Source organism: Symphodus melops, assembly GCF_947650265.1.
Source record: "Symphodus melops genome assembly, chromosome: 3".
NCBI lineage: Eukaryota > Metazoa > Chordata > Actinopteri > Labriformes > Labridae > Symphodus > Symphodus melops.
In genome coordinates this window covers 12,253,538-12,274,729 of record NC_136693.1, presented here as the reverse complement: position 1 = coordinate 12,274,729, position 21,192 = coordinate 12,253,538, and the positions used below count along the sequence as shown (strand labels likewise).

General features: G+C 42.0%; 1 protein-coding gene across 6 annotated transcripts in view; it reads right to left on the bottom strand.

Moving 5' to 3' along the window:
- sox6 (SRY-box transcription factor 6) overlaps window positions 1-21,192 on the bottom strand; it is a 130,036-nt gene that overhangs the window by 32,671 nt on the left and 76,173 nt on the right. For 5 of the 6 annotated variants that reach the window (XM_079339336.1, XM_079339337.1, XM_079339335.1 and 2 more), the window contains 3 exons: window positions 20,850-20,918; window positions 7,081-7,204; window positions 3,651-3,730 (listed from right to left, as the gene is read on the bottom strand). In XM_079339336.1, the coding sequence (XP_079195462.1) occupies window positions 3,651-3,730; window positions 7,081-7,204; window positions 20,850-20,918 (273 nt within the window). The remainder of the gene's footprint in view (window positions 1-3,650; window positions 3,731-7,080; window positions 7,205-20,849; window positions 20,919-21,192) is intronic. The other variant, XM_079339338.1, reaches the window with a different exon arrangement.

Sequence of the window (21,192 nt, the reverse complement as noted above, 5' to 3'; positions counted from 1 at the left end):
TGAGCTTTGACTGAGTGAAAGCAGAAGGTTTCTATTTCTTTGGTCCTAACTGTGTTACTGCACACAGAGGCCCAGATGTTTGGTTTTATCCAATAATGCTTGCTTTAAAATGGCTTTAACCCTAAAGTCTGCTTCCAATAATAGAACATAAGACATTCTCAAAGGTCCTCCTACTGTTTAGTGGTTCTGTAAAAAGCTGGGTGAAATATATTAAATCCCTAAGTAAATGTGTTTTTCACTCTGCCATTGATGCAAGGTGTAGTGTACAAACAGCAATTTAAGTTTTAGAAGATTCTTTTGTAGAATCAGGGAAATTCCCCTCTCACTTGATTGAACATAGTAGGTGAGCGGGCAGATTGGGGTACAATCTGAGCACAATTTCCTCTGTTCACTGAGAGGTGTCAGTTGTAATCGAGAAAGGACAGGCAGGGACGGAGCCATTGTTTCCTGCCGGTCCCGGACTCATCCTGGCTCTGTGTGGGCACTAATGAAGAGGGGCATGTCGCGTTGGGATAGTTTACCCGCCTCCTCTCCTGCGAGTTGAGGACGAGAGCCAATCTGTCAGGAAAAAACATTGAGTGAAATTGCCCCGTGGTACAGCAATGCCTGCTGACAGCCACTTGCAGACTGCCAGCCACCAGAGTGATGCTACCACCCTGTATTGACAAGCAAATTACAGTCTCCAACACTCAAACGCATCGTGGTGGATTCATTTACATCCATCAGCCCTAAGCCTTTGTTACCTTGTTGGATTTTCCTCTCTTAGAGGGAAAGGGTGGAGAAATGAGGGGAGGATCCCAGACTGTTATGACAGAGTAGAATGTGAGGAGGCTGCATGGCTAACATTAAGACTGACAGCGCAGCTAGCCTCCCCGACTGGATGGCTGATCACATTACCTCTGCAGCATTGTGGGAATTAATTTTTTCAATAAGCTCATTTTTAAGGCTCATATATTGCACAATCTAAACCAAGTAAATAGGGGAAAATTATACCATGCCATGCACCTGACAAGACAGATATTTTAATTGGGGGGGGGGGGGGGGGGGGGGGGGCGCATTTCAGATACTGTATGTGTGTGGTATTTATAAGAGTGTGTGTGAGGGGGAAATTAAGAATGAGCGTGGGGATGAAACTAGAGAAGTGCAGGACCGTTTAAAGGGTCAGTTCTGTGTCCTGCTTAATAATGTGTGAAGATTAAACTGAAGAGAAACACTAGCAATATTTGCATGGGCACCTTACAGCAGTTTAGTTTGATCCTGTTTCAACACCAAATGATTTTGCGAGTGGTGTTGAAATTACAAGAGGCGTCTTAAAAATGGATGAATGATGTGTATATTCCAAATCATTTGTGTTATTTTTGTTTTAATCCAGATGCCTGAAGACATGACAGAATATTGAAAAGGAACTTAATTACTATAAATATTAACCAATCAATATAAATAAATTAATTTCTAGTTATAGATCCCCAAAACCAAAGTTGTCCCATAACTGAGAAAAGAGAAGATCTCAACCATACTCTTTCTATTATCTCTTCTACTCTTTCTGTTCTATCATTGAGAGATAACAATCATCAGTAAGCACGTGGCCACAGGGAAGAACTTTCTCTAAACAGGCAGATATCTTGAGCTGAACTAAACTCAAGAGGTGAACAGCCATCTGCAGAGACAGGGTGTTTTTTTTTTTTCCAATTCTTGAGATATATATATTTTTTATACTCATCAATCCATTTTCTCTAGTGCACACACATATATTTACGTATCATTTCTCATTTTGAAGACGATTCGGGGGGGGGGGGGGGGGGTCGGGGTCCTGTTATTGCTCCAGAAGCATGGCGGAGGAGGCAGACATCTCAAACCTAATTCCATGTCTGCCTTATGATGTTTTTAATCATCGCCGGCACCTAGTGCTTTGTAGAGGAAGTGGTGGCAGTCACATGGTTTGTTGATCCCAGCCATGTAGAAAAGGGCATGTTTGACTTCCCTTGCTGTTTTAAGGGGAGTCTCTGTGCAGGGTAAATAGCAGCCAGCAGGCAGAATATGTGACAGGCTGACAGACTTCAATTAATGGAAAATGCACCTTTTTTTTGTTTACTGTATTCTGTAAAGGTCAGCCAAGTCATGGTCTTGGAGGCACTGTTTTTGCTCATTCCCAGGGTTAGATACATAATCAGAATTAATCTCTTTAGATCTGTCTCCACTGCTCACCCCAACCTTCAGATATATGACTGTCTCATCTGACCTCATGCTCCACTATAAATAGACTGTGTGCCTGTCTGAACTACCACTCTTTCCCAATGGGCCTCTCTTTGATACACAACACATACGCGCTCCAGAAGCACAGAACAGATCTTTTCCTCTCACAGACGCACGTCTTCAGACATGAGCAGACTCATTTAACACCTCACATGCTTCTGATAGCTCTTGTCGTGGCAGCATAATGACGCACAGCTCTTCAGACCCAGCTGCATGCATTGTTCCAACTTGCCAAGGCTCGTTAACACTGACAGTGGTAGCCTCCGTAGGACAAATGCCACATATATCAGTGTGCAAAGAGTTCCCTTCTCTGTCTCGAGCTCTCTTGTTCAATCTTGAAGCTCTTATTTCTGCTGTTGAGCGTCACATGTTGCAGCTTTAAATAACATTTTTCGTAATTGTTGATGAAACAGCAAAGGCCACTTTACCAAATTTAAGAAGGCATGCTTTTGAATCATATTGGGGTTTTTTTGTTTTGTTTCCAAATAAAAAAAAGTTCAGATTTTAAGTTTCAAATATTCTCAAGATCTACAGTTACTCCAAACTGCAAGGGATTTTTTAGAGAAGCAACCAGTAGTCGAGCAGCTGAATAGATGTCGGTTTTATTCTGATTTTTGTTGTCATTTCAATGATTTCCTCCCTCGTTACGAGTCTGTATAAAGTTAGAGTGAGGAAATAATTGTTAATGTTGCAACAAAGATCATGCACAGGCTTACAGAAGTCCTGGTAACACTAGTATTTGTAATTGCAACGACTTGAAGGGAGAAAGCCGATTATTATCAAGAGTAAGCATTACCGCCTCAGGTGACGCCCTGACCTGGGTTCAGCTCTTTTTTTAATGCTGTGTGAGAAAAGTCTTGCAGGAGCCTGAAGGGCTTGGAGCCTATCCCAATATTTTCTGTGGCTTCAAACCCCCATTCAACCTCACTCTGTATAACATGCCATGAATTTGCTTCTATTACTTATCGCATATACTGTATGACATACATTATAATTACTCAGATTTATGTCAATTTTTTTCTCCCAAATTGTTTTCCTCATGAAAGAAATCACTGAGGCTCGACAGGACAAAAGCATAGGAAAGGAGATTCTTTGCTTACACAGTCAATTGTCTTCTGATAAATTCACTGGCAGGCGATTAAGGCAACCAAAGTGATTCTCATTCCCTCTAATAACTATTATCTTCCTAGCTCCTCTGTCTGGCAGAGCGAGTGGGGATAAATCCTCTATAAAACAGGATAAATTACACATGTAAGGTGATAAGCGTGTGTGAGCCGGGGGGCCTCCAGGATTATTTAGTGTGCAGCTCATTACTTAGCGTACAGCTGCTTAGCCATCCTTTCTGCCCTGGGCTTGGCGGGCGTCCCTAGCATTCTTTGTCATAGTACTGCACATACCTGAAGCTGGAGAGGGCTGAGTCCTGACGCTGCTGCAGCTGCCATTGTGGATGGAATGAACTGCACTGGGTAGTTATCACCTGTCAGAGAAGGAGAAAGACGACAATGCATGCAGGTTCAGACAATGAGTCGGCCCAAAGCGACCAGGCAAGTGCCAACACAGATCCCAGAGCCCTGGGATAGTTTGCCACTGCAATGTGGCACATTGCAACGTGCGCTCGGCTTCATGCCCAAACATCTGCATTAACAAAAGGCTAAGCTGGTATTGACTGGAGAGGGATTGCTAAGGAATGCTTCACACCATTCCCTCCTTCCTCCACCTGCACAGTACTGCTGCACCACCACAACAATTACTACCGAGTTCAACAAGCTGTAGATATCATCAAGGTTTCTGGGAACTGTTTAATATCTTCCCTGTCATTCAGCTAGCGGTTATGGACAAGGAACAGCTTGTTCTCTCAGGCAGCTCATACAGCTGAAGACTTGTCTGGCTATTGTTCAACACTACATTGTTTGTTCCTGAGTGATAGCTTTTGGCTGTAGAGTGAAAGCACTTGTATGCAGACTGGTTAGAACAAGTGTGCAGTCACAATAACAAGGTGAAAAAAAAAATCCCACATTTTCTTACCTCATATATCATAGTGATCAACAACAAAGAATTGATGTCTGGATAGCAGCTGTATTTATTACTATTCACTACTGTTGGCCTGCCATCAGCATGTTTGTCACAGGGGTATAAAAACGGCTGCTGTATGAGTGATATCCATTGGGGGTGTATAACTGAGTACCAGACATTTTTACACACTCAGGCCAGTGTGTGGAGACGGACAAAACAGCCCCAGTGAGACAGGGTGGACCAGCGTTCATGGAGGGGAGGTTGGTTTGAAGCGTGTGTGTGTGGAAGAGAGGAGGTGGGGCGCACAGTGGGAGCGGGGAGGGGGTAGTTGGCCTTCGCTCAGACCCCACTTCTGCCTGTCACTTCTTCTCACAAACATATGGAGCCATTAAGCCACAGACAAGGTAAATGTATATACCTTCTCTTTCACTTTGCCCTCGCCCGCTCTGTTCGCCTCACTTTGCAATCTTGTACAGCACAGCACAATGTTATACAGGCCATGGAAATTCAATCCCCATTTAGTAGCAAATAAAATCACACAGCAGAAGTGGTTTCAAATAGTGCTGGGTTGGATGTGCGGGAAGGGGGGGAGGGCGCGGGGGGGTACTGTGGTTATTTCTACACCTCTTTTTGGTATCGCTTTCTCTCTGTCTCTGTGCTGTCTGTGACGTAGGATTTGGGAATAATAAATGGCTGGATGTTTTAAGATGTCATGTGAAACCTGGGAGCGGTCATGTGCTAAGTGAGCACACTATCACTGCTGGGGGGTCCTGGGCTCCAAGGTTTTGGGTCTCGGGTGCGCAAGAGTCTATGTAGAGGCCCCAGACTCCACCAGGATGGCACAGTGCCAAGTAAGCATCACTAGGGAATTAAGTTTAAACCGTGTTTTTTTTAACTGGCTCAAGCTGGTCCCATGCCCAGAGCCGCCACTCTGGATGTTAGGGAGGGGGGAGCAATGCAGGTGACGCCATGGCCACAACAGTCTATATTTCCCCCCTCATGTGGTGCAATGAAATACTAGTCATAGATCTGCAGAGTTGACAGATGAAGCTCAGACTTTTCTAAGAGCAGAACAGATGATGACAAATAGACAAATGTGTTACTGCAACCCTCTAACTTGATCTTTTCTTTTAAATTTGATTGAAATACCAAAGCTGTTGACAAAAGAAAACAAGCTAACATGACAATACATATTAAAAGACATCATTTTATATTAATATTATATATTGTTAATTCAAAAGGGGATCACATAAGGTCTTTCAGAAAACAATATATACATCATCAAAGGTTTGTTTATAGCAGAAGGTGTCCAATTTGAATGATCAGGGATCCTTAAAACTTTTAGCAGGATGTCCATGAAGGAACCTAAGGACCTGTTCCATTAGAGGTCCATCACACTGAATACTGACATGTCTGTGTAAACAGTGCAAACAGACAGGGAAGTCCAACTCAAATCTATTTGTTTAAAAGATTAGTTTTTTGGGGGTTTTTCAACTGTGCTTGTCTACCATGCAACCCTGGGTCATTGAGCACAGCCAGTAGATAGAGTGATGACTTACTACCATGGTGCCAGAATGACTCTGTTGCCATGTGAGCACCACAGGGCGGGGGGTCATAAGCAGTGGTCCTTGGGAGCTGTCTCATAATGATAACATCAGATTAGTATGCCTTAGTCTTGGAAGTGAATGCTTGGCAAATCACGTCATGGAGAAAAGACACGGTAGCATCCTGTATATACCCTGCAGGGGGTGGTGATAACATTGTAGTCTGTGGCTATATTGTGCATATTGTGTTGAACAGGAGGAAATAATAGCAGTTTTCAACATACCACTCCTGACTGCAAGAGTCATTTTCAAGACCCCATTTGCTTTTTTTTCTTCATGAACTCATGAATTATGCAGGAAGGGTACACATGGCGACCCCTGACCATAATTCCATAACAGCTCCTGTTATTTGAACTAAAAGATTTTCCGTGTCAAACCTATTGCAAAAAAACACACTGGTAAAAGTCTCCCCCCTCAGGCACTTTGTTTAAGCTGTCATGGCTCCATAGTTCCAAAATAGCTGACTTTCTTTTTCATCCTGTGGTTTTATAGTTAATTCATTCACTGCATTACCACACCTTTTAATGTTCTGCTGTGAACCTGCTGACTTCTCAGTGTTTCTTTTTTCTCTCTCTCTTTTTTTTGTAGTTATATTCCTTTTTTTCTGGTGCTGCTTTAAAACGAACACAATGACTTTCAAAAACATTCATATTTTATTTTGAAGGCTGTGAAGGGCTTCTCTTGTAGTCCGCGTAGAAAACCAAATGTGAAGCTGTAACTGGCAATGAAAAGAGTTATACTTGCTGGAAACCTGTTCTTTGCATCATCCACATTAATTATTTAATTTTGGGAACACAATTGTTTAAACAGGCGTCACATTTGTATCGATATAACAATAGAATGAGGTTTCGTTAGAGGTTTATCTCTTGTGTTATTGGATCTGACACAGCAAATACTTGAAAAACAATTACAGCCACCACTCTCTTGAGAGATACTTTCATGTTGAATATATGTTTACATTCCTCTGCTTCTCCAGCCATATCTATTGTTCCACATGGCCTAGAACATTCTTAAGCTTTGTCTCAAATCCAAGTTCAGACAAGCTGCAAGTTTGAAAGACGCATTTATTTGTTGCTGTATGTTTGTCATGCAAGTGTAACAACCTTTAGACTTAAAATGATTACCTTGATAAGTCATCAACAAAAGGAATTTTAAAAAGCAGAGACAAAAGGGGGAAGGAGAAAATGAGGACTTAAAGTTGCAAGCATACCTGGCTTATAAGACATTCCCGGGGGGAAGAGAAAGCCTTGCTGGGCGGCGGCGGCTGCTGCCAGAGTGCGTTGGTCGTGTGGAAAAATGGGGATCATGAGCGGAGGCATGTGACCCTGGACCTGCTGAACAGATAGAGAGCGGAGATCAGAGAGAGGCCTAAGCACGGTCATGGTACACAGAAACACAGAGCCCACTCAGGGGGGGGGGGGGGAGGAGGCCAGATCACAGCTCTCCCTAACGCGTGCTGACAGGGGGCTTTGCGGCAATGACGGCCCTCGTGTGCTCGCACAATACCTGGCCGAGCTACGCCTGCTCTTAATCCAAACCACAATTTCACCTCAGCACATCAAAGGCCCCGCGTACGCACATTGTTACAACATCAGTTAGAGGAAGTGACATGCAGGACAGAGAACAGGAGAAGTACTGTACACGGTGAAAGATGCATTCGTAAACACCCTTCCAGTTGTGGCATATACAGGATGTTAGCGAGATAGTTTTTAGTTGGTATTACAAGGACATAATTGATTAGCCTTTTACCTCCACCACTTCCATGATTTTGGATAATCATTTTAATATAATTATCTGTCTCCCCCCTCACATGTTAACCCTCCCTAGCCATTCTGTTGCAGACCCGTCTACTGGAAACACCAGCACAAACGTTCTGCTTGTGTGTGCTTAGGGTGGCTGAGTACCTTACGTCTCAAAGAAGCAGTGTGCATGTGTGTGAGGGGTTTTTGCACAGATGTTGCAAGCTCCAATTTTACTGTCATCCTCTGCTTCCTGAAACTCTGTGATGAGGAGCAGCTCTGCTACCACAGACCTGCAAGGGTTAATCTAGCAATGAGCCAGGCCACCTCAGGGGAACCTGCCTGGAAAATGGGTTAATAAAGGTCATCCCCCAAAATAAACACTTTACAGAATGTTTCTCCATTCATCCCTCCTTAAAATCAACTTGCAATAAAACTGGTCTGGGTGCAATTACCGCCGCTGCATTGGGGCATGAAATCAACCTGCTCCAAGCCCCCCCCAATGCACGCACACACACACACACACACACACACACACACACACAAACACACACACACACACACACCACCACCAACCCCTGTGTTCTGGCTGAGGTTTGCTACGATCTCCTCTTTTTCAGCCGGCTCTGCTCCCCCGTAGACCCTTCACTGGAGTGGACGCACCCACTTTCTCGAAAGCTAAACCTTCTAAACTTTATTGATCGGTCCAGAGGTGCAAAGCTAGACTGAAACCCAAATAAATAGAGGCATTTTATGTCTACTGAGCTTTTACAGAAGTGCAAGGGCAGAAAGTGCATTATGGAAGAATAGAAAAGTATGTAATTCCTCCAAAAGTAATTTTGTAAAAAGTGCTGTTGTCGAAGAAAAAATAAATGGCTGAGGAGACTGCGACAAATGACCTTAAATAAAACATTACTTTATAGGGATTACTGTTCCAAGTTTCCAGGCTGAATGGATGAAAGATGGATCTTGGCCTTGCATGTATGGAACATATGGAAAAACACAATAATTAATGTCACAACATGAGGTAGAGCCAGTGACAGGCAGGAGGGGGGCACTAGGGAACAGAGCTTTTCTCTGTCTCTGTATTTGGACTGTAAAACCAGATGGAGGCCGTTGCTGAATGTGCGGGAAGAAAGGGTCTCCTTCAGGTCCAAGTGTGTTACAAATGTGTGGCAAGCTAGATGCAATGTTTATACCGTTTTCATGAATTAACTCACATGCATGAGCTGTGAATTAAAAAGAGTTGTGTTTCACCAAATCTGGCAAATCATTCACAGGACTCCCTACACCCGGCAAAGTCAAAACATCGGTGTAAAGTGAAACCGCAATTCTGCAGTCTTTTGTAAAAGAAATAACAAAATATAATTATGATGTTTTCCTCTATTAATAGTCAACTAATCCAACTGAGCCACGAATAGAAAAATAGCCGCTCATCAGGAGATAAGAATGTTATGATTGACACCATGAAAAAGAGTTTAAGAGTTGACACAATCCAATAACATGTTCTGAATTCTCATAAAAAAAATACTTTATTGATGAATTAATTTAATAATGGACAATGGGGAAAATACAGATCTACTAAGGGAAAGTACACTAGGCACTTTAGGCATTTTTCATCCAACACTGAATGTAAAGGATGTGATTTCATCCGGGATATCGGCTTTTATTGCTATTATTATTCTAAAATATGGAGCAGAATATACAAGATTCACTGAGGTAAGACAGAGTGTGAATGTGTGCTGAAGGGGAAATAACTACATTGAGTTCGAATGGCCGTGATTTGCAGTAATGAGCTCCGTGCATTAAAGTTTAATTTACGGCAACTAATGTCAGAGAAAGGCAAATCAAATTTTGAGGAGCTTCAAGGTGGCAACAAATAGCGGAGGTTAGTTGAGCTGTCAATTAACAGCTGGCACAGTGGCTGAGCAGGTTCTATTACATTTTCACAAGTGCTGTCTTTTTTAATTTGACTGTCAAAGTAAAGTAGAAGAAACACATAAAGATATATATATATATATATATATATATATATATATATATTTTTTTAATGGAGTATGTATGTGTGGCTTCCACTCCCGCCTGTAAGCTCCGCCTCCCTCACTTCAAAAGTTACCCTCAAGTTCATCTATGTGTGGGCTGAGTGCCCAGGATCCTTCGATTGCCAAGATGATCTTGAGGAGCTGGAGAATGAAGTGGAGCAGATGTGAGCGCGGCACTCCGGCAGCGTCCTCCCTTCTCCTCGTAAATGCGTCTGCATTGTTGTGCTGGCACTGCTCTTCCTTTGTCTTATGGCACAGCTAAGTACTGGATAATGGCATTTCACACCATCTGCCCCCAGGCTTCATTAAAGATACATGAATGGGCTATCTTATGAGGAACAGGTGCTATTGTTTGTCCCTCAAGACCCGGCACTAAGGATCTGACTCGGAATACTTGAAGAGGAGCATCTGTAGTGATCAGTCAGACAGACTTGGCCGAGGCCCCCGTCTCTGCCAGCAAGCACTCCAACAGCGGTTTCTGGGGGAACGCAGCCGCCTTGCAACATGCATCATCAATTCAGATGACCTGATGAAGTCTGTATCAGGCCAGCACGCAATCTGTTTCCCTCTCAAGGAGACGCTGGTGTTTGATGAATAGAACCAACTTGCTGCTCAACTGTGAGTAGAATACCATATAGATACCATCTTACAGAAGAGCTAATTACTGGAGAACTTTTTGTTTTTGGCAATATTTAGTTCAACTTTTATGTGCTACTCGTTGTTTGATTTGAAACTGTTCTCCTTCAAATTCTAGCTCTGCATCAAGAACTGACTGCAGCTACGAGACACGCCTGTGAGTTGAGTTATTTTTTATTGGCATGTAAGGATCCACCTACAACCCACGAGCAGGCAGCTCCAAAACACTAAGTGCAAATGGAGATGTACAGCGTATTACAGCACTCACTTGGGCCCCTGTCAACACTCATGTTCCTCACTGTCTGTTCGAGCCTTTACAAAGCACCCGGGAGGCCTGAAACCTCCTGCTGGCTTTTCCTCTGAAACTCCTCACACTTCCTGATCTGATCTATACACACGGGTTTGCTGCTTACCATGGACCATAATGCGCTCTGTCAACTAACCGGATAGAGTCTTTGTTTCTGCTGACAGAATCATTAAGTATTAACAAGATAAGAAGAAGAAGATAAAAAAAAGTTCAGCAGAGACCTACATCCACCTCTTTCTCACCGTGCTATATGGTTATTAGCTGAAGAGGACCTGTGAGATCCTGGGTCTAAAATCCGGATTAATTGCTACTTGACACCTTTTAACACACCTCTCACGCATGTGCTTATCCTGGATATGATCTGCATTAATTTGCCTTAAAGAGACTTGTGAAAGTTAGAAACTCTTTTAAGTGCTTCATTAAATACTGATAACAATACTGCACAAAGAAGAAGGAAAATTCAGAGGGATTCTCTTTACTCTGCTGAGTCATTTAGATTATAAAAGACACCTTTCTCATTAGGAAAGATCACAATCACCAGTAATCGTTTAGAAGAGGACTCGTTTTTCTCTGACACCTCGTTTTAATAAAATACTTCCACACTTAAGTAGCTGTCAGATCCGCAGCTCTCGCTAACCTCCTCTTTCACATTTTCTATAGGAGGAGTTCTGTAATTTCACCCATGGAGCTGAGACTCCAGCTGTTGATGTAAGACCTGATAGTTCACACCTCGTTCCCCCTCTCTGCTCTCCACCGAGCGGGGTAGAAATCACCTTTTGTGATCTATTTAAAGAGAAAGTGATTTTTAGGAAGCTGGATGCATCCCAACAACAGCAGCAGACACAGTCAAACTGACACTAGACAGCGGGATATGCTTAACACCCGTCAATGTGTACTCTGCCCGCTGGGTGTACATCATACTGGAGCGGAACCAGGAGGAAAATCACTCAGTGGAAGCACTTTTGGCCTGTTGGATCTTCTCTATCACTTCGGGTTTTATTCCCTCATTAAACAATCAACATGTTTTGCAGGTCAGTTGGTTGTACTACAGTTGAACAGGTTCATCACATTGCAGACACACACATTGATTGAACAGAGATACGATGGTGTTTGGATTTGTCTGTAGCCAATGGTAATCTGACAAATGGATCAATAGTTTTTAACAAGACTTTGATGCTCCAGACCTTTTCAGCCTTTGAATCAAAGTCTTCATATTACCACCCAGTAGCCTTCTGTATATTGATTATTCCTGCTTTTGTCCCATATTTGACGTGGGCAGGAGAATACATACACTGATACGTACACTGGAGAGGATCGGGTCACCAACAAAGGGCTCTTGTCTGGGTCAAGTCTCTGACCTTTGTACTCACTTGCTTCCTGCATCTGAAATCCTTTGAACAGCACCCTTGCCTAGAGAAGTCAAATACTGAGCTCAGAAGTCAAAGACCAACAGTGTACGAGCAGCAGTTTGAAAAATAAAATCTCCCATAATATTTTCTTTCAATTGTCAGGTACAAGTTTTACTGTGACTGCAGAGGCTGTTTGCTCCTCACATCAGTCATGCCTGTGCTGTACCCTTGGGTAAATTCAGGCCATCCAGAGGGAATAACCAATAGATGAATTCTTGTTCCACTAAATCCTTACACAGTAAAACAAGCCTTCTTGGATAACAGCCATCCCAATCTAAGTCAATGGAGGCTTGAAGACAGGTTAGCCCCACCCCCTGACTCCAAATCCTTCCTCTCCAGTTCTTCTCCATCACATTGCTCCTCCTTACATCCTTTCATTTCGTGATTAAACTGTAGGCTTCTGTTTGCTTAAATGCACTGCAGTTAAAGATGTTAAGCACACTGCTCTTGTTTGATGATTTTCACAGCTCAGTTTAAAGACAAAAACAAAAGCTTTGCATTAATTGTTGCATTTAACTGGCTTTCAAATTAAGCAAAAACAATAAATATCAAGTATGTGCATGTACAAGAGGATTTAAGACATGCGGTGAAGTAAAGAGGCTAAAACGCATCACGTTATTTGATCTGTGTGTGCTCAACTATGTGCACAATGAAGCAACCTGTGCGAAGTCTTGAAATAAAACTGGTCTAAAAAAATCAAAGACTATTTGTTTTTTAAGCCTTTAATTGTTTTATGCTACAGTCCTGGATTGAAGTAAACAACCAATATAATGTATGTGATGAATATGTGTGTACCACAGGACAGTCTTACATTACATGCTTTTCATACAGTTAATTGTCTCTTTTTTTTTTCTCTTTTCTCTCTTTTTGTCTTTTTTTTCTTGAGGAGGTGGAGGGTTTCCATGGAAGGGAAACAGATTTTTCTTTCAAGGCCTGGCTGTAAAATTAAGGCTTGCAGTAAACTGGCCATATCCACAGGGACTCCCTCAAACAGCATGTGTAATGACGGGATAGAAGAGAAGAGACATAAACAAACCCACAAGTGGGCTTGAGGCTGGTATCATTATCTTGCATATATAACCTCACTGTATGGAAATGGGAATAAGTGAAATGCCTCTGACCCTTATTGCAGGGGGGCGAATGAGGTTCTAAAGAACATTGGACACGGGTGAGTCAGATAGCTTGCTACATGCATGTGATGTGAACAGAGCAGGGGGAATGGGAACTCGAGGGGTGCAGTATGTGAGGCTTAGGAATCAATGTTGGTTATAATCTTTAACACTAAAGAGCAGGCCAACAGATATATATATGCTGTTCAACTGTTGACTGTTCTGTGTTTATTAGATAAGCTTCAAATATTAGTTCTGCTTCAAACTTGAATTGAGTGTTTTATATTCCAAAACATTCTATACCTTTTATGCACATTTAAAACATTTTGAGAAAAACCCTTTTTTTTGCAGCTCCAAAGTTAATAATAAGAGAAATGTTTAATTCTTTCTGAGAAGAAGGACATCTCTTCTCTGTGTTGTTATTGTCCACTCTGGGACTGCATGGGTTTGCCCCTCTGTCCTGTCCTCTTATCATCGACTGAGGCTCTGTCACTTTTACCTCCCAGCTGGCCACTGAAAACAACATAACCCATTCTGTTGTTCAACAGGGAGGAGGCCTGTTAGGAGGGGCAAGACACAAGTGTACTGGGACTTTCAAACATGCTCCAATATCACCTATACTGTCTGTGTGAAACCATAGTATTACTTAAAGATCATACAAAAGTCATATCTTGAAATATACTGTTGGGATTTGCAGTTTATTGAAGGACATTTTTTTGAGAGAGAAAACAAAAACAAACAAACACATCCTACAATCATGCTTCTGTGTAAAACTTTGCCGAACAAAAAAGCTCATTCAATGTGTTGTGTTGAGGAATGCTTGGACTCTCCTCCGCCCCAAAAAACAAAAAGCTCCCTTTCTGCGTTGGTCCTGGGCTGAATGCTTTGCTTTGCCACCCCAGCCCTAAGAAAACACGCGCCCCTTTCTCCCTGCCGGCTGCTTGTACACAGTAGGGCCTATTAATGCAGCTCTTTCTCCCTGCGAGTGTGCCCACCGCCGAAGACGATGGCCATGCAAAGCCAACGCAAAGACAAAACAGTTTGCTCAGCATTAGCAGAAAAAACACAGTCCATGCAAAGAGGGAGAGGAAACTAAATCCACATCACACTGGAGGATGTGTTCTCCCTCAACTGATATTTTCCTTACCAGGTTCTGAGAACAATGGATGTTAAGTGTCGGCACTCTGAACCCTGAACAGGTGCTTTATGCTGAAATGTAAACTGAACACATACCGGCTTCATTCATCTTCCATATATGTAAAGACTAAATTCAGTTATCAGGATTATTTAGCGCAAGGATTCATAAAAAAGAAGGCAAATCCTGGTATCATACCTGAGTGCCTGGTAATCTTCTGTGTTGTGCTGATTACTCTCGTCAGCTGTAAGATCTGATACAAGGCTAGAAGTTTCTACTACAAATTAAACAGTCCCATGGCTGCTTTACAAACCCAACCCCTCAGGTGACTAATTTAAAGTAGACCCTCGTGTGATTTCACACATCACAGGCGTTCATGTGGCACCTCTCCGATGGAGCCTCTTAATTATCGCTGCTTAAACTGCTGAGGTGTCTGAATACAAAGGCCAATTACACAAAAGCATTGCTTTATTGTGTAATTTGCATCAATAATGGATCTATGTTTGTCTACATTCCTGCCTCATTGGCACAAGCACTACAAGCAAACATATGTTTCATTTGACTGTGTTTAAAGAGACCCGATCAAAGAACGGGAATCAGCTGTTACACTTCGAGTGGTTGGATGCCTGAGAACCACAACTTTAAACGAGAGATGGTGCGTTTCATCCTAATTGGCCCAAAACCCACAGATACCACAGACCATTCAAACATCATGTACTGTTTGAATTCCTTAAGCAAGAATTAGTTTTAATAGGCAAATGGCATTAAACACCAAGTGTTCATCTACTTAGCTTCATTTCCAAACCATCACTGCCATGCTGAGGTTGTATCTATCTCACCTTTTAGCGCATCATTAAGTTTTAACAGGGCCACGATGGCTTTATTGTGTAAATTGCACATGACTTTGTTTAACGTCAGCATTTCTTCTGCTTCCTGACAAGAAGTCACATTTCATAACTAATTAAATTGATCCCTTCCCCCCCCTCCCCTCCGATAGAGTCCACTAAATGGAATTATTTGTATCCAAGTGTCAATATATTAAATCACAGGGGCTAATGAGTTGGGTCACCGCTTTCTTTTATCTTCAGTCTTGCATGTGCACATCTTCATCAGCTAACAGTCTCCTTAAATGGAGGATGAACATGCTGGACTGAGCCTCCCTGGGCGGGAGCCAAGCCAGTCTGACTGGGCTGTTAATGCCCCAACATAATCCTTCTAGCACACAGGCTAACACATATCTCTTCAACACAAGGGAAAGCGCTGGCAGCACTGCAACACTTGCATGTGCACACAGCAGCACACACGCACACACTTAATCGCACACACGCAAGCACGCACATGCGCGCGCGCACACACACACACACACACACACACTTACTCACATAATCATTTCCCTGCTCTATTATTCTCTTATTATCATGCTAACAGTTCCATCAAGCTGTGCTAATTGGCGGACTTACACATTCTCTTTAACAATGTTTATTTTTTTTTGTGTGTGTGTGCTTTTTTTCTCCAGTGCATTAATAAGAGTCTCATACTGGGAAAATCATTTGTGTCAGGGAGACAACAAAAGAGTCTAAGAATACACAAATTAGCCCTATTATTTTTGTGCAATTACCATACAGGGCTGTGTTCATTTAAACTCTTCTGATTGATTTAAAATACTTTCCATAATGTTAAAGTCGTGCTGCCTTTTCTTCTCTAAATTGGTAACCAAACAGAATCAGTTCATTAAATAACTACACTGGGTTGGAAAACATGCATATTATTTCATGATAAAGAAGCGAAGACAAACCAGTACCGCTAACAGCCAATTTAACACTCAAGACGAACACCAGTTTGACAGAATTTGTTTGTTCTCGCCAGGATATCTATTTTGACAACTGTTTGTTCAGCACAAAAGTTTAATGCTTTGGTCAAAGTTAAAAGCTCTAAAAAAATAATAATAATTGTAACGCAGCTGCCTTTGTAAAGCATGCTGGTAGACGCAGTAGACTGTGTGGGGCATGAGGATTGGAGGAAACAGGCTAATTATAAGGCGGACACTGCTTCTCAGTTAAAAAAAAAAACAAAAAAAAAACATTGGATGATTTATGTTCAAATAGGACCGTGACCCCAAACATCCCCAACAGCATACAGCAGACTCAAACTGGACTGGCAGCACAACAAGAATGTGAAAGTCCTTGAGGGACATAGATAAAACAAGACAGGATTCTGTTGAAAATCAGTGAGATAACTTGACTTACATCTGCTGGACGAGTAAGTTACAGTGAATGGAAGATGAACTGTTGCTTGACTGATGTTATATTTTCTTATCTATAGATCCTATCCTAATATGCCCAGTTTATACAGCTTGATCTTTTTTTAATTCAGCTACTGTCAAAGCTGTATCAAGCTGTAAAATGGCATTGTTGAGAAAGCAATCAATAGATTACAATTGCTTCCTTTTTTGCTTCCAAGATTTAAAAAACAAAAAAACAAAAACAAGTGTTTTTGTAATACATATAAAAAGTAAGTGTTTACAGTGTTTCAACTGTAGAGCCACTGAACTCAGAAGATACTCACGCAGAGCTCCACCTGTGGATTCTCTGCTTTCTTTGTAACACGGGTAAATGGGATACCATGGACCACTTTCATTTTCAAGACAGTTTTGTCATAATAGAACAAAACTGGATAGCCCACCTGCCAAACTGCTAGCGGCTAAATGCTTGCATAATTGAATTCCATCTTTTTTTTTCTTTTTTTTAAAGGTTTATTTTTGGCCTTTTTGCCTTTATTGATAGGACAGTGGATAGAGTCGGAAACAGGGAGAGAGTGGGGAGAGACATGCGGGAAAGTGGCCACAGGCCGGACGCGAACCCGGGCCGCCCGAGGAGCAAAGCCTCGCAACATGGTGCGCGCGCGCTGCCACTGCGCTATCGGCGCCGAATTCCATCTTTAATCTTTGGACCTTTTTGCATGCCACCATTGGACCGCTGCATGTCCCCCACTGTTTCTTCACACCATTAAAGACACATGACAACGCCTCCAGGACTTTGAAGTGTGCGGTGGACGACAATGCACTGGCCTTTTCCTCTCTCTAATCTCTGGTTTATTTTATTTTTTCTCACATGGTAGTGATGCACACATTCTGTATGCATGTTTGTTTTCATATCACGAGTTAAAGGTGTGTTTCAAGGGTGCAGATAATACTGTACAAGGAGAAAACGACAGGTAAAAAGAGAGAGAGATCCAGACAATGAATAAATTGTGGGATCTTGGATCTCAAAGTGTACCAGAGTTTATATCAACGCCTCAATAGGTTAAATATGACAATATTGTCCTATTTCTAAATATACGCCAACATTTAAATTAAATGTTTTTAATTAAAAGTGTCTTTCTGTTTCATCTTGGGAGCCTTGCTTTCTCCAGCTTGTTTGTGAAGATAAAGTTCACCCTGACCTTTCCACCAATATTTATTCTCTTGATGTGTCCATGCGTGGGTCCCTGTGTGCCTGTTTACTGTACGCCATCGCCTCTGTGCATGTGTATGATTATCTGCATGTACAAGTCAAACCAGGATTGGAACCATTTTGAGGAATACGTGAGCGGGGGTCTTTACTATGTGATATGAACATGTAGGGGAGCTTTCATTGAAGGTTCATGGTGCGCCCCATGTAATCAGCTCCCTTTATTTGTTTTACTTAGCATCAGGAAACACATCTTCTTGCTTCTGTTACTTTGCTTTATTTTGTTTAGCGCTGTGCTCATGGATTAATCTCTCTGTAAATAATATAATAAAAAGTCACGACTCGACCTGCTTTTTGTTGTAAAATGTTGGGATAACATTTGTTATGCATTGGTGCTTTACCAATGAAGAGTGATTGAGATTGATTGACTTTGTTTCACAGTACTATTCTACAGTTCAACTCTTAAATCTGTCTTGCCTTGCTTCACGTAATGCTCATTAGGCCTTTTCTGCCGTCTCTCATAACACACAAACTCAGAGAGAGATACTAGGGAGTGGGATATTTCTCTGCTAATGTACACATTGAATCGTCACATGCACTTTTGTTGTGTTTCACATTTAAATCTAAATCAAAGAGTTAATCTCATCCTGGGATTGAATTAGTGCCAACTTGATTTCAACGGCGAAACGATGGACTGTCGAAATACAAACAAGCTGAGGGAAAAACACACAAAGCCTTGAGCCTTAAACTTTTGATAAGCCCCTAACACTGCAATCAAAACATCTGCTATCTTAAAACAAGTGACATTGTGATCCTAAAGGACAAAGACTTAATCTCTTTCCCTCTCTTGTAAGCATGATGAGAGAAGGATAAAAGAAGAGATGGCTATTCAAAAGGAAAACCTGATTAAACTGCATGCTGCCTTGCTTTAAACCTTGCTAACTAAACCTCCAATAACTACACACTTCCCACATATAGCGTGCCAACAACAGGCTCCAGTTGCAGTCCCCATGGTTTTTATTGTTTGGACAGTTCACCATGTCCATTGATGTGATCAGTTACATCATCAATACGAGACCTTAGAAAGAGGCTTTCTCTTGGATTTTCTCCCTGAAGCCAAAACAGAAGGACTTTGATGGCCGGTGGGGTCTCTCATAAAGTTTAGCGCTCTTCATGCTAATAGCATAGGAACTTGATCCCCCAACACTGCTCACCACTTTGCTGAAAGAGTGTGACATACAGGCTGGGAGCTTGTTTACAGACCTAATTAAGTCAAAGCTGTTATATATTAAGATGGCCAAGGCATTTTTAAGAGGCAGCAGTAATGAAAACAGAGTGGCAAAAAATGCTTCACTAACTTTGCCCTGACTCTCTTTTATCTGCTCTCTTTGGTACTCCAACTCAAGAGGAGCGGCCATCACTGAACGAAATACATCTGCAGGAACTAGGCGATGGAGAAGGAACTTATTCTGCCTGAAAGGTCTAAATGTTGGATTAGCAATGATCAAATGATCAAACCTACTTGAACTTTTCCAAGTAGTCCTTGTTAATTATTTGATGATGCTCTAGATGGGCACTGGAACAGATGGTCTGAGACTCTTTTGTTTAATTGTGGATGTGGCTTGGTCTTTTTTCATGGAAGATCTGGCACAATTGGTCAAGGGAGAAGCAGGCTAACTGAGTCCTGCAAGAGATGACTTTACTCGTATCTCTGTTCAAGTATTTGAAATGGATATTTAGAAGTACGATCCCATACACACTTGACCCCCCCCAACCCTCTCTTGAAACTAAGCATCAAGAGGAATTTTCAGGTGTCATTTGCCTTTAACGTTGTGATGAAAGCAAGAGTCTCGAAAAGTGAGATGCATTAGGGCTTTGCCCTTATGCTCAATGAGCATCGGCAAAGAGCCCTCAATGATATGAGTATAACTAGCCCCTTGTTGGTGTATAAGGTTCTTCATTTTAGAGTGTTTTCCAGACAGGATGTCATTTTCCGTGCCTTTCTGTAGTGGAGTAAAGTTCGTTTCAAATATAGAGTCCACTGCTGAAGTGAAATGTCCAAGATAGTGGTTTTTTAAAAACAGGACGACTTGCGATTACTTTTTTTAAAACGAGCTCTTGATATAAGCAATAAATCTGGGTCTTTTATTTATAGCTGTGAGAGCGTAGAAGTTTTACATATTCATTAAGGAACACGCTAATACTGTATTTGGGGAGGGGTTTGGTGCCCTGTATAATGCCCATAGTAAAATGTCTCTATAGAAGAAAAAAAAATCTCTGGGGGGAGGGAGTAAAGGAGATGATAGGGAGTTGTCGGTAAGAAGAACAAGTGGAGGAGGTGAGTGGAGAAGTATGTGCCTGACACTGAGCACACCCACCACTGTAATGTAAGCTTCACACAGGCAGTCAGGCTCACAGCCTTGACCACTGCAAGGAACAAACCCTGGATTACCCTGAACTGCCTGACCATCTCTGACTAAATGCAGCCTGGGTGGTCTCTGCACTGCGCACTGCTATGTAGTGTATCAAATCAGGACTGCACAAAACACTTCCTAATGAGAGTGATGATGCTGTGTCGTCGTTATAAAACTAGAACAGCACGTTAATGTATATCAAAAGGAGAAAAAAAAAGAGCTTTAAGAAATAGACAATGTGAGTTTCAGTATTTGTGAAAGCATGCCACGTTGCCCGTCCGGGGACCATCTCGTTTCAGAGGCATTTACCAGCCTCTTTCATGTCCCCCACCTCCAGGCTCTTCTCCATCAACAGGACTCATTAGCTGTTGTTACAACCCCCCCACCCTCACCCCCACTCGTCTCTTTTTTTGTTCATTAAGATGTGCTAATTATTCTCCTCCATATTTTAAAGCCCACCCAATTACCAACAGGCAATTAATATTGGATGAGAGTGATGAATGTTAGTGTGACACAAAAATTAAAGATAAAAAAAAAAAGATAAGTCGGAAAGGTTAACAGAAGTAACCAACACTATATTGTCTAAGTTATTGGTCTTTGTCATTAAATCGAGAAATTTGGCTCATGGCGACACCAGCCGTACACTGAAGAGGGAGGAATGTTGTAATGATAAGCGTGGAAGAAGTGAGAGGTGTAAGCTGCTGAGTGTCAGAGGGCCAACAGAAACACTTTCACTGACCTGGATCTGCTGCTGGAGGAGGTTGATTTTGTGCTGCTGCTGCAGAAGTTGCTGCTGTTGTCTTGCAATCTGGTCAGAAACAGAAGCAAAGACGGGAAAATCAATACATCCCGATTAAATAACATCATAAAGGAAGTGTGCTGCAACTGCATGAGCGACACCTTACTCCTCAGAGTTTAGCTGGCCAGTTACAGTTGATGAGAACATTTTCAAAGATGGCAGTCACAAAGAGTTTAATTTCGTTCAAAGTGGTATATTTATAATACAGCATTATATAACTTGTCCATTCCTTTTTACAAAATATGGTCACATAGTCACATTTCTGCAAAATATAACAAAAGGA